Here is a 13639-nt window from a genome sequence, read left to right as displayed (position 1 = left end):
GGAAGGCAGAAAGGCAGAGCTTTCTCACTGCCCACAAACTAGTGGCACAAATTAGGACAACAAATGAGCATGCATGATTAATCAGCTGAGCGACCCCTCCTCCCTTTGTCCTCTCTCCTCTTCCCCTCTCTGACTGCAAAAAAAAAAAAAAAAAAAAAAAAAAAAAACTGCAATGGAGTTGTCAGGTGAACGACTAAGGAGCTGTCACAATTAACCGCTTAAACCCCAAACGGATCGCAGCGGTTCCTTTGAGATTCACCCCAGCAGGAATTCACTCAGCTGCTCCAGGTCGAGTGATTCTGTAGAGCCACGGCGAGAACGTTCTCCACCGTCAGCGGCTCAGAAACAGGAGCAGCTCCAGGATGTTTTTACATATAAAATGAAAATAAACAATCATTTACAGTACATGGTGAGACAAAGACTCCAGATCAGCCCAAATACTGCAAGACATGATAAAAAAAAAAGGCTTCTGCAGTTTTGCAAATGAATGCAATTGAATATTCTCAACAGATGTTTAGAGATTAAACCTATTCACTTATCAGTTAGGCTCAGTTGATGGTTGAGAAAAGAAAAGGACTTTACATACGGACCAAGTTCTTTAGGTATCAAGGAAATCCTGGATGGAAATAAAAGTCTGTTGTGGATTACAACACACTGCTAATATTGCTTTTTTTTTTTTTTTTTTTTTACATATTAACAAAAAGTGCAGCACTCCAGTCCTTTTTCAAACCAGGCTTCACCTTTGTTTCCTGAAGCCAAATTAATTGTGGGATGAAAAATTAATTAAGACAGAGTTCAGTCAGTAATAAATAAGACCAGCATTTTAAAATCTGGATTTTTTTGTATTTTCTCACATTTAAATTTTGTGAATTATCTGCAACAATTAAGTTGTAAAATTATATCTGACTTTAAACTCCATACTCTACCTTACTACATAAAACTAAGTGCTGTTAACTTTGATTTTTTTTTTTTTTTCCAACTACAACATTCAGATTTTGTGGAAAAAAATGAATCTTTTTCTCTCTGTTGAGAATCAAATTTAGATATATCTGGGGAAAAAGAAAGAAAACAGTATCTTTAGCTTTTCATTGTGCAGCAGTCGTGTACGGATTCAAGGCAGTGAAAGATCTGAGGCTGTCAGTGGCGTGAAGAAATATTCAAAGACAAGTTCCCGACACCGCCAAGTGAGCCGTGCGATGATAAGGAGATCCTCGGATTCTGACCTGCAGGGCTAAACAGAATGCAGTCGGAGCCGATCCATCCTTTTGATGGATTTACATAAAATCTGTTTGTGACTCACATGAGTTGATCCGCCACAAAGTTTCCCTGTGATCATCCAAAAATGTTAAGCCCACAACAAAACGTCGCGAGTGAGCCTCACAGTGATGCCACGGGGCGGGGGGGAGTTAAAGCCAGTCAGCGTGTCAGGATTAATAAGCCTCATTTAGCAGCATTAATTAATCAGCTTCATGCTTGCAGGAATGCTGAGCACTAGCATGCGGCTACACCTGTTTGTGCTTTACTGTGAAGCTGAGCTCCAGACAGTCAGACTCTAACAGGGGTCAAACTCCAGTCCTCGAGGGCCGCAGTCCTGCAGTTTTTAGATGTGCCACAGGTACAAAACACTGGACTGAAATGGCTTAATGACCTCCTCCTTGTGTAGATCAGTTCTCCAGAGCCTTAATGACCTAATTATTCTGTTCAGGTGTGGTGCAGCAGAGGCACATCTAAAAGTTGCAGGACTGCAGCCCTCGAGGACTGGAGTCTGAGACCCCTGCTCTAGGAGGTACAGTAGAGCAGCATGTGCCCTTTTCAGCTTTTCTGACTTGACCTTTGAGTTACGTTCCCGTCTCTGACAGCAGCTATTATGTTTTCTCTCTCGGTTTGTTTGGAGTCTCCGAGATCACCGTGTTGCCATGGTGCTGAGAAGAAAGGGAGTTTGCTAGTCGCTGCCTGGTTGTCTTCATGGTGTCTATGAAAGCAAAAAGATCGCCGTAGTTTGTCCTGAAGACATCCGTTTCGCCTTTTAACACCATTGCCTTGTGAATAGTGGTTAAAGTTGACAACATTTAACAACTATTACGTCACCTGCCTGCACTTAAGTGAACTTAAGTGACCTCCTCCCATTCTTATTCCACTTAATATGATGTGGGGGAATCTGTTACAGATACAGCAGCTGTCAGTTCTTCTGGGAAGGCCTTCCAGAAGACCAGTGCAGTTTTTTCCAAAGCAATCTCACTTATCAATGTCTTTATAGACCCGGTTTGTGCATTCAGACAGTTATGTTCAAACAAACAGGGTCGTCCACACACTGTTTCCACAATGTCCAAAGTACCTTAAAGTAACACCAGCTTCTTTCACTGGAACTAAAGTTTGGAGGTCTGCAGCCATAAACTCTGTTATTGTTACAATACAATAACAGCTGAATATTTAGTAGGAAGGAAATCAAACAGTTTGTGTTCAACGATTGGAGAACCTGATTAATGATCTGTAGGGATAACCCAAAACTGTTGGCAGACACGTGCAGAGAGGTGGGGGGGGGGCAAGGGGGCTTGAGCCCCTGCCCCTTTTATCCTTGATGCCCCTAGTGCCCTTTTTGAGTTTTTTTTAAAATCTGTATGTCAGAAGGCCTGTTTGTGCCTCAGTCTCAGTCTTATAATTCTAGGTCTCAGAGGTGATAACATCAAACTATTATATAGAGTTAACCCCTTTGAGCTTTTTGGATCTACAAATCAGTCTCCAAGTTATTCTAGAGGTTAAATAGATATTATTAGGGCTTAATTAGTAAAATGGCAGCAAATTAGCTTATTTCATAACTTCATAACCTTTGACCTTCTCTCCTCTGGTCTGTTTAACAGCTACAGTCTCAGATCAGCTCAGCCCTCCAGGACTGTCAGCAGCAGCAGTAACAGCAACTTTATACCTGTTGGGGAAAATATAGACTACGTTTGCTTTGCATTGTCCCCACATGATGGCAATGGTATAGTAGGACGTAATTAGATTCTTGATTAATATGGGTTGTTGCTATGTTGTTGTACAGAGTTTTTGTTCACTGTGCCCCTTTTTTTAAATTTGAGCCCCTGCCCCTCCAGAGGTCTCTGCACGGCCCTGCTACTGTTGGGAGATACAGCGCATTTACTTTGTCACCTAATTGAGACAGCATCTGAAATGTCTTGTTGACCGGACATGGCAACAGAGCAGAATGTGAAATAAAAATGTGGAGATTTTTCAGCATTCAAAGTTTTACCAACAGGGTTAAAACGAGCAACCAGTGCGTAGCAAGGCTCAGCTCTACCATGAACTACTACTAGAACCCCAGCACTATTGTCCACAGAGAAGAGTTTTATTTTTTTTTTTTTTACCATTGTCTGTTGAGATAGAGTAGAATACTGTAAGAAAGAAGTACTGAAATGTTAAAACACACCTTTCTAGTCACTGGATTGACTTTATTCTCTAGGTTAGATGTTATTACTTCAGACATACACACGTGAAGCTTTGCAGTAAATAACTGTTGTTTGATAGCAGCTTTCCAGACTGATGGCACTCTCTTCACTCAGCTTCACAAGGCAATCGCCTGAAACGGTTTTTAAGTACCAACTGTGCCTTTAAGAGGTATTTCTTTATATGGGTCATATTGCCTACGGTCACTATAGAAAGGGGAGGCACACAAGCACCAGATAGAAAACGATAAAATGAAATGGTCTTCTATAACTTGGTATCTTTTTTCTCTGGTAGTAGGAAGTTGGCACCTGACTTGCCCCACATCCACGCCATGCAACACTGATGCAAAAAGCAGCACACACCAAGTATTGAATGCAAAAGGATGCATACGTTTTCATTTTCTGAGACTGTATTTTGTTTGCCATGACCTATAACCTATAATTAGAAGTCATAACCTATAATTGTCAAAATTAAAACTGAACAAGTGTTGAAATATATCACTTTGTCTTGAAATACATTTACTTTTCAATAACCCTTAAAAATGAACCTGTAACCGGACATTTAAAACGACGACTTCGTCCTTGTGAGCCAAATCAAAAGAGTCTGTGCAGAAGGTCAGAATCTCCCAATTTATTCCTTTGCTGTTATGAACAACATCCAGCACCGGGTTTGTGCGTTTTAGCTGCAAGATCAACAAAATGTTTGACACTATAGAACAAAATGGAGAGAAATTGGTAAAATCTTTCCGTGTCTCTTACCCCTCAGAGCTAGACGAGCTTGTCATTTCTATGGTGAGGTCTTTAAGGAACTTGGTTACTTTAACCAAACAGTTCAACACCATATACATAAATATACAACACCGTGTGTTTCCACAGTGATTATTATTATACACACCCCCGTAGTTTTAACTCACAGAAAAAGCATAAAGTATTCCAACTGTATGTGTATGGCCACTGAATGCAGGTGTGTGTGTGTGTGTAAATTTGGCCCGTTTATCTGTCAATTTCATTTTATATTTTACCATGTTCACTGTGACACATAACAGTTTGCAGAAATACACACACCCACTGGTTTTAGGGTTAATATGCAAAGTGGATAGACATGTAACATTTGTTTTTGTAAAATATTCTCTGTATTTTAGCGACATAAAGTCTTTTTTCCAGGATTCCTAAAGCCTAATTCCAGTCTCTCGTAGGATGGGGCCAAAATAAATAAAAATAGTGAAAGAGAGTGACAGGAAGGAAAGCTAGGAGAGACAGTGAAATGGACAGACAGGAAATCGGAGTGAGTTCTGCCTCTTCCCCCGTCGGGCTAAGTGGGAGTGACCTTATGGCAGGCCAGCCAGTCACACGAGGCTCCGGGCCAACCAGAGCTCCTCAGTGTGAGCTCTGCGCCCGCTGCCGCCGCTCTGTGGCGGTTCAGTCTGATCACAACAGCATGGTGACCGGTTTCTCCAGGAGCTTCCTGAACTCTGCTAGCCACTGCGCTCCGACTGCTCCGTCCACCACCCGGTGGTCGCAGCTCAGCGTTACCGACATCATGCTGGACACGTCGAACCTGCGAAACCGCCAGGGCGACCGGGGTTAGCGTTGCATTATAAGCATTTTGTTCGTTTTTATCAAAGCAGCTGTTGCCATGACACCCACCCCTTCTCGTTGTCAGCGGGCATCAGACGTTTCTCGGAGCCTCCCACAGCGAGGATGCAGGCCTGAGGCGGGTTGATGATCGCCGAGAAGTTTTTGATACCGAACATCCCCAAGTTGGAGATTGTGAATGTTCCTCCCTAAAAGACGTAACATTAATAAATGTTAGTTAATGAATGAATGGATATGATTAGATCATGTGAATCCAGCTGACAAGGCGATGCACCTGGAACTCGTGAGGCTGCAGTTTGCCCTCCCTGGCTTTGGCTGCGAGAGTCGCCACATCAGAGCCGATGGCGACGAGGCCTTTGATGTGGGCGTTGAAAACGATGGGCGTGATGAGACCGCTGGCGGTGCTCACCGCCACACTCACATCCACCACGTGATTCCTGGAGAAAAGCAGTCAATAGTGACGTAATCGATGTGTTTCCGAGCCAGAAAAGCATCAGAGTGCCCTCTGCTGGCTCAAATATGAAGCTGCAAATTCTAACTTGCTTATAGATTTATTAAGGTTGAGGAGTTTGGTGGATAAAACATTTATTTGGAAATGCACGCACAGGGAAGTTACTAAGGGATTTGTTATGCATGTTAAAACACATTAGCTTTGTGCCTCACCCTTAAAAATCTTCTCTTAAAAATGATCACAGAAATTTATGAATGTACTTTTCCAAATATTGTCAATGATTCATGAATTTCCTTTATTTAAATACCTGTACCATGCAATTTATACATATTAGAAAATGTTGGATGTGGAAATGTTGGCAGCCTTTTGAAAATCTCAAGAGAGAATGATCGATTCTGTATTCTCTTGAAATTATTTCTGCAATGTTAGCTGTGCTAATCTCTAGTATGAGAGGTTTAGGAATGCTTAAAATCTTCAACTTTTAGCATTAGGAACAGGAAAAGCCTGTTCAAGTATAAATAATTACATTTTTAATTTAATTATTTAAATTAAGAAAGAAAGAAAACAAAATTGTAAATGCTTTTCTTATATTACGGTTCTTAAAAGATTATTTTGGATTAAATAATCCAAAAAAAAAAAAAAGAAAAAAGGGACAATTCAGTCCTCAGAAATGTACTTAATTTTAAAGTGTCATTTTCCTGTTTGACAAACTGTAGACAACAGTTCAATTTCAGGGTTAATGTCCTTAATGCAAGTATGAACCTTTGACTTTCTGCTCTTAGGAGGGTGACAGTTTGCTTTGTTGCGTCGCTATTTGGTAATTTAGTTAACTAAAACAACAGACGGCTAAAATGGGAATTCAATTCAATTACATTTAAGTAATGACAATGCCAACATCTGAACTAAAATTAACTCTTGTTTCTACTTACTGCCGTATGACTGTGTCCATCCAGGAGGAGTTGCACTCAGGAACCTTGAGGCAGGCCAGAGCGCTGGCTTTGATGATAAAATCATTCACACTGAGCTTGATATTCTGGGCTTTCACTTCCTGCAGAGTGGGGACAGCATGTTCACTTGCTCATTTCAACAGTAATTTAATGTGTTGCATAAATTTTTTTTTTTTAAAAAGTACCTCGCATGACTGCTTAGAAGCTGCACTAACCTCATTGAGCTCTTTTCTAAGTTCAAGCACTTGGTCCATGTTAACATCTACAGAGAGATAATAGTGCGGGATGGTTTGCTTGGACTGCATCAGTCTCTGAGCGATGACCTGGAGGACAGACAGATATAAGCACTTCAGCTCTGATCCATAATTCATCACAGAGAGACGTAAGAGGTGTGCATATCCAGTCTGGGCTGATAAAGGTAGTTGCCTGCCTGTAAGGCAAAATGTGGAAGCGCAGGTCACAGATAACAAAGTATCGCTGTGAAACCTCCTCAGGGTGTTTACTTCAAAGCTCTGAACGCAGCCGGTGGAGAAGGAGGCCGTCCTAAAGCCCGGCTGCCGGCAGAGCGGAAAGTCATCACGGAGGGAGTAGAAGTCAGGTGTTGGCTCTCACCTTGCGGATGTTGCTGATGGGGATGTCTGTGAAGGTGCCAGCTGGAGCAGCCGGAGCTGCAGCGGCTGCAGGAGCGGCTCCGACAGCGGCGGGACTGGGAGCAGCAGCTGCAGTCTGCCAGAGGAAAGGATTTAATCAGCAGAAAAACATTAAGGCACGAACAGTTTTGACACTTAAAAAATAAAGAATAGCAAATAAAAACAGGTTAGATACCAAAATCTAACCTGAAAAACAAAAAAACCAAAGCGAAATTGGATGTTGACTTTTTGACTGGTGTAAAATCCAATCTGTCTTTCCATCACTGAATGCTTTACTGCATAACCAGAAGGGTAAAATAGACAGAGGGAGCAGAAAAGGTGTAAAAACTGTATTTTCAGTAATATGTTTAGAGTCTGTAGAGGCTGTGGGAGAGAGCGAAACGTTACGCTTAAGGCATGCCTGAACAAATTACAGTAAACGTAATTCGATTCCAATTTTTGAAGCCATGATTCAACTCGAAATTTATTTGGTGAAAACCTAAATGAGTCCAAATGTTTTTCTGTCATTTTTGTAGCTTCCTCTTTGTTGTGGTGCTTTCCTCGCATACATACGTTCCAGTGACTTTGGGATATTTTATTTAGATTCTCAATCGAAATAAACTGAGAATCACAGTTCTTATGTGAATCCATTTCTTGTCATATACCAAAAGAATAGCACTTCCAATGCCTTTAGATTTGAAAACAATTCCAGGACTTTGTTGTCACCCCAGAGCAGCAGCTTACAGATCCCTGCTTGACTTTGATTAATTGATTTTTTATTTATTCAGTTAGTCATCAATAATTTGGGGATATACAGACTGATGTATTATCAAAACCAGCTACAATTAATGGTAATTTAAGTTGATAAACTTTGTTTGAAATCTAAGCACCAATTTTGTTTATCTTTGTAAATAATAATCAACCTCGTTTCATTCCTACTGCTCTATGATGTCACCTCGACTCCTGATTAAATTATTGGCCATTCTTTTTCATTATTATTTATATACTATAGATATTAAGAAAAAAATTTGAATCAACTACACTCGTCAAATAAAACTTTACAAAAGGCAGAGAAAAAATTCTTTAAACAAACAAAGCTGGACCTTCACTCACAGGAGCAACCTTTGGTGGAACAAAGCTTTCAATATCTTTCCTGGTAATGCGTCCATCAGGACCAGATCCTGAATGAAAACAAAATAAAAGTACCATGATTACATTGTTCTTTGTAATAACATCAAAGTTGCCCACAGTTAGCTCGGTTAGCCTCGGTTACCTACCGCTGACCTGTGCCAGGTCAATTCCTTTCTCAGCAGCAAGCTTCTTGGCCAGTGGACTGGCAAACACGCGGCCTTTCCTTGGTGCTGCTGGGGCGGCGGCGGCAGCTGCTGGAGCAGCACTGGGAACTGGAGCCTGCAACAAACATCCAGAAACAAAACCTGATATTAGTCAGTTTCTGCAGCAATCTGGATAAGACCTCTCATGATTCAGTATTTAAAAAAAACTTTTGTGAATAAAAGTAAGAAACCCCAACCAGAAACAGAGCACATGATCACATGATCACTGCTCAGATTTCTCAGCAATCTGATCAGTACTAAAAATACCTCTGAGAAAGAGAGGCAAAAAATGCTTTAAAGAAAAATGCAGAAGTGGACTATTGGACATATTGAAAATTATACAATAAAAAAAGTAAATATCAGTCGGCATCCTCACTACGTTAACGCTCATCAATCTACTTTCAATTACACATTGGCTCAACTTGACAAAAACACTTTGTATCACAGAGAAACCTGGGTTTGTTTTAATGCATTGATCAGAAAGGTGGGTGATGTAGTAAAATACCAAACTAAACAAGACTCTGATTTCAAGTGCGCTCTGTCTCATAGTAGTTGGCCTAATAAGAAACCTACTTTTTGTTATAAGGTAAACAACAACATCATCATCAAGGTAGAGTTAGTGTATATTCTACCTATTTAACAACTGATGGGTCTGCACAGTGCAAAAAACAGCTATGGACAGATTCCTATTTTGATAGGACCTGTTGATCATTTGACTCAAAGCAGATTCTCTTATGTTTCCAGGTATTCATAACTTTCTCTACAAAGATGCAGAATGTTATTCTCTTGCTTAATTAACTTAGTGCTTTGCTCTCACATCACCAACCCCTAATTAACCTATACAACTGAAATGTGTTGATTTTTATCCACGTGTAAACACAGCTTGAGAAGAAACTTTATGAATGTCCCACCGTGACAGGAGTGGGAGCGGGAGCAGGAGGTGGCATGGACACGTCTCCCACCCCGGTCTCTACGTAATCCTTGAAGGCACCGATGTCACTTTCTTTCTCTACGATGATGCAGAGTGGCGCTCCCAGAGGAACATCCCGAGTTCCCTCTGATATCAGGATTTTAGCCAGATATCCCTCCTCCTGCACCTCGAAGCCTGCGCAGAAACCGGAGATGTTAAATTTTCATGCAATTTGAAAAAAAAAAACATCCTACAGATGGAAAAAAAACATTTTGTTTAATACATCTTTACAAATCAACCCAACCCACCATTCAGGTTTGACTCCTACTCCATTTGGACCTACCAATAGTTGCCTTGTCAGTTTCGATCTCAGCCAGTAAATCTCCTTCGCTCAACTTTTCTCCAACCTTCTTCTCCCAGCGCTGCACTGTTCCCATTGTCATGGTGGGAGAGAGTGCAGGAAGTGCAATCTGTAGTAGACAACAGCCAAAGGGTTAGAGAGCACAAATTCAGAGCCTTGTAATTGGTCAGAAAAAACTTCTTATCCCTTCAATAGTCCCATTTTGCCACATAACAACCGCAAATTTCAATGTATTTCATTTGTTTCACAAACACCAAGCAGTGAAAGTATAAAGTCGAAAGAAAGCAATACAAGATTTTTCATTTTTATTTTTTTTTCCATAAATAAATATTGTCTTCAACAGTTTCTAACATGTTTTCATTGTATTCAGCTAAATCAAACTTCGAATTATTTCTGAAAAAAAAAAGAAAAAAAAGAGCAGCATCCCAAAATCTTGTCAAACTGTAAAGTTTATTTTTGTACGGCTTCTTGCCATTCTTCCATAAAAGCCAAATGCTTAATTTGAGACGCCCTCCCACCTAAGCTGTGCATTTCGGCGGCTCCTCCAGAGCTTTCATGGGGTTCTCGGCTGCTTCTCATTTGAAGTTGCAGTTTTTCCCATTTACAGATTCTTTGTGACACATTCAAACCTTGGGATGCTTTACAACCAAAAAATGCTTAAGACTTCAACAACTTTCTTCCTGTACTGTCTACTGTGCTTCTCTGTCTGTATTTATCTGTATCTGAAGGCCAATAAAACTGGACAATAAAAAATAGAGACATTCCAGTGCCACAAGTAGCTCAAGGAGTATGAATACTTTTTCACTGAAGCGTGAGTCACATACAGAGAATGTGACTCTGTATAACTCTTCAGCTGACACAAGCTGTGACTGTAAACAGAAGTTTCACGTCACTTTCACCCTCTTGTTAGTGCACACCTGATGGTATTTGACGTTAGAGTACACCTACCTTCATGTGTGGGGGGTAAGAGCTGCCTGGTGCTGCAGGAGGCGGAGCCGTGGCAGGTGAAAGAGGAGGAGGAGGAGGAGCAGAAGCTGCAGGTGAAGGAGCAGCACCAGCAGATTTAACAGACTCCAATGTTACGTCCTTAAATGCTGGAATGAGCTCCGGGCTGGAGGAGAAAATTTGCACAGACATTTCATTTAGATCCTCATTTGGTCATTTTCTGAATGAGAAGAAAGTTTGCCATGAATCGATATAAATACAGAGCACTGACTTGTCAACTGTGATGCAGATTACTGATCCAACATTGACGTCTCTGGTGCCTTCAGGGACCAGGATCTTTGCTAGATAGCACTCCTCCAGCATCTCGAAGCCTACAGTGGCTTTATCTGTCTCTACCTGCAAAGGTGGTTAAATAAAAATTGAAGTATGTAATATACTTTAGGATTGTATTGGAATGCTTTTTTTTTTTACATTTATACAATAAGACAGCAGCTAACCTCAGCTATAAGGTCCCCCTCACTGATTTTATCCCCTTCCTTCTTCTCCCAGCGAGCGATTGTTCCCGTCTGCATGGTGGGCGAGAGAGCAGGAAGCTCCACCTGATGAACGACAAGAAAGAACAGGAAAGTCATCTAAAGGAATACACATAAAAAAACCCATCATGTTAAAATAATCTCATCATAGAGGATTTGTAAATAATGTCAGCTGTTGTGAGCAGAGTTGCAGCGTCATCATCGCCTCATTTGACTGTTCAATAAAATGGCCCACATGTCCGATTTCATCACATCTGCAGACTTTACGGTGGCTACTCGGGTCAAGTGACATCTGATAGCAGAGATAAGAAAGAGCTGCCAGCTGTGAAGCCGACAGGAGAGAGTGGGAGATTTCCCAAAATAAACCTACATTACACTAAAGAGAAAATAAAAGATTTATCTAATAGAAAATCTGAATGTTGAAAAGCAGAACAGGAACACTTGAAAATGTCTGGAATATTAAAATATCTTTATAAAATATTAATTAAGAAAAGGACAGATATTGACTGCTCTTTCACATTAAAGAATTTGAAAATAAAATGAATAAAACAGTTATTTTTTTTCTAAATCAAGATTTTATTTTAAGTCAGAATGGATTCACCCAACTACTGATGCTTAAAAACATTTTCTGTAAAAGTATTAAATCAAATCCCTGCTAATTAATCTGAATTCTTTCTGAACAGCACTTTTTAAAACACCGATTCTTCTGGCACTGCATTTAGATAAAAAGTAGGTTACTTTTGACATAAAGTGACACTGAATAGTGGAATAAAAACATCAGAAACTCACAGAATAATGTAAATGTCTCCATACGCAAAATATTTATAAAAATATTTATTACAAAAAGGTTTGATATATGTAAATGGCCAGCATCGGAGCTAAATACAGGTCCTTAAAAAAAAAGCCTGTAACAGATTAAAAAAGCCTTAAGGTTCAAACTCCAGCAGGACAACAATGCGAAACAAAGTTTCAAACCTACATGGTTGAAATCAAAGCAATTTGTTGTTGTTTTTTGGAACGGCCCAATCAAAGTAAATGGATGAGGACATACTATACTTAACAGAAAATCAAACCAGCTCATCATTCTGAAGTTGAATGATGAGTTTCACTATGAAACTCATCATTCATGCAGTGCTTCATAGTGAAACATGATGGTAGCAGCCTCATGCTGTGGGGATGTTTTTTTCCTCTGTTTTGTTTTGTTTTTCAGCGGGGATGCTGGTCAGTTTACATTAGAACATGAATTAAGCTAAATGCATACCAGTTGTGGAAGTAAATCCACGCCACAGTTTGTACATTATTTATAACCAAAAGTGAAATCTGCATATCATTTTTCTTCTTCACTACTATAGGAACTTGTGTTGATCTGTCATATAAACATTGATGTTATGTGATGTTAAGAATAATAATTAAAAAAGAAGCTAACATGGGGTTTGGATACTTTGGCAAGGCGCTGTACGTCCCCACTTTTAAGGTCAGAGTTTATCGTTTTAACAAACAATCACAACGTATTACAAAGTTTAAACTCTCGTGCCGACATAATGCTGCGTCAACTTGATGGTTTTAAATCCAGCTATTACAAAGAAACGCCGCGTCACGACTCACACAGGTGTGACAGCTCTCCGCTGCTAGCTGCTACCGTGAGCCTCGGTGCTATAGCAACCGGTCAGGTAACCTTACCTTCTGGTGAGGAGGGAGACTGTAGAAGCGGCTGCTCTGAAAGCCACCAGCCAGCTGAGGACACCGCGGGAGAGTCGTTCTGTGACCGAAACTCGAACCTAGGGAAACGACTCGGGAGCCCGCTCCGCAGTGAAGCCGCCTCAGACAGCCGGTGACGGGCACAGACCGAGAGCCGAGCGTGGAAGGCCCCGCCGGGAGGGCACGGGGACAGGAGAACCCGGCGGACGGTCTGAGCCGGAGAATTAAACGAATCATTTCGCAGCGTTTGAAATACTACACAGGGATGTTAAATAATGTATTTGCCTCACATCGGCATCAGAAACTAGCTGGCACCGAGTTAGTCTGTGCCCGGACTCCTTCCTCCTCACTTTCTAATGACCTCCTCCAGTCCAAAACACAACGCTTTACGGCTGTGGTTGACTGCAGTTTACGACAACGTCTTTAGAGGAGGTGTCGTAAATGTCGGCCACCAAAGTTTAGTCTTGCAATAATCTCCGAAGCTTGAAATGAAGGTAGAATTCAAAACACAGTAATTGAAAAAAATAATATTCACAACACGTTTTGGTGCGCTATAAACTATTGAAAAGCTGTAAAATTAGTTTACTGCAATACCACTAGGAGGCACTTGGTGGCAGTAAACATGGCATACGCATAGAGCAAAACAGCACAACCTAAAAATTTTCTTTCTGCTTAATTATTCACTACTTTGTCATGTTCCGTCACATAAAACCCCTATAAAATACATTGAAGGTTGCTGTAACGTAAAATAAATTAAAATGGCACTACATGGAGGAATTCATCTGATGCATTTTC

At 40.7% G+C, this 13639-nt stretch overlaps 1 protein-coding gene across 1 annotated transcript; it reads right to left on the bottom strand.

Annotated features, from left to right (window-relative positions):
* Nucleotides 1-4051: 4051 nt before the first annotated feature.
* Nucleotides 4052-13241, bottom strand: dlat (dihydrolipoamide S-acetyltransferase). The gene is made up of 14 exons (XM_005805821.3): nucleotides 12827-13241; nucleotides 11111-11212; nucleotides 10885-11009; nucleotides 10617-10779; nucleotides 9651-9777; nucleotides 9309-9502; nucleotides 8341-8473; nucleotides 8177-8244; nucleotides 7047-7160; nucleotides 6650-6757; nucleotides 6417-6535; nucleotides 5311-5473; nucleotides 5088-5224; nucleotides 4052-4998 (listed from the first exon to the last, which is right to left on the bottom strand). The coding sequence occupies exons 1-14, from the start codon at nucleotides 13079-13081 to the stop codon at nucleotides 4869-4871; spliced, it is 1938 nt and encodes a 645-aa protein (XP_005805878.1). The 5' UTR covers nucleotides 13082-13241; the 3' UTR covers nucleotides 4052-4868.
* Nucleotides 13242-13639: the final 398 nt, after the last annotated feature.

The sequence above is a fragment of the Xiphophorus maculatus genome, chromosome 11 (genome assembly GCF_002775205.1).
Source record: "Xiphophorus maculatus strain JP 163 A chromosome 11, X_maculatus-5.0-male, whole genome shotgun sequence".
Taxonomy (NCBI): domain Eukaryota; kingdom Metazoa; phylum Chordata; class Actinopteri; order Cyprinodontiformes; family Poeciliidae; genus Xiphophorus; species Xiphophorus maculatus.
This window is presented reverse-complemented; position numbering and strand designations above follow the sequence as displayed.

What these genes read in the sequence shown, in the direction of transcription:
- dlat (XM_005805821.3), bottom strand. Translation starts at nt 13,081, where the DNA reads ATGATTCGTTTAATTCTCCGGCTCAGACCGTCCGCCGGGTTCTCCTGT. An exon ending in CTTACCCCCCACACATGAAG is followed by an intron (nt 9,778 to 10,616) that starts GTAGGTGTACTC and finishes TGTCTACTACAG; the next exon opens with ATTGCACTTCCTGCACTCTC. An exon ending in AACTGACAAGGCAACTATTG is followed by an intron (nt 9,503 to 9,650) that starts GTAGGTCCAAAT and finishes GTTTCTGCGCAG; the next exon opens with GCTTCGAGGTGCAGGAGGAG.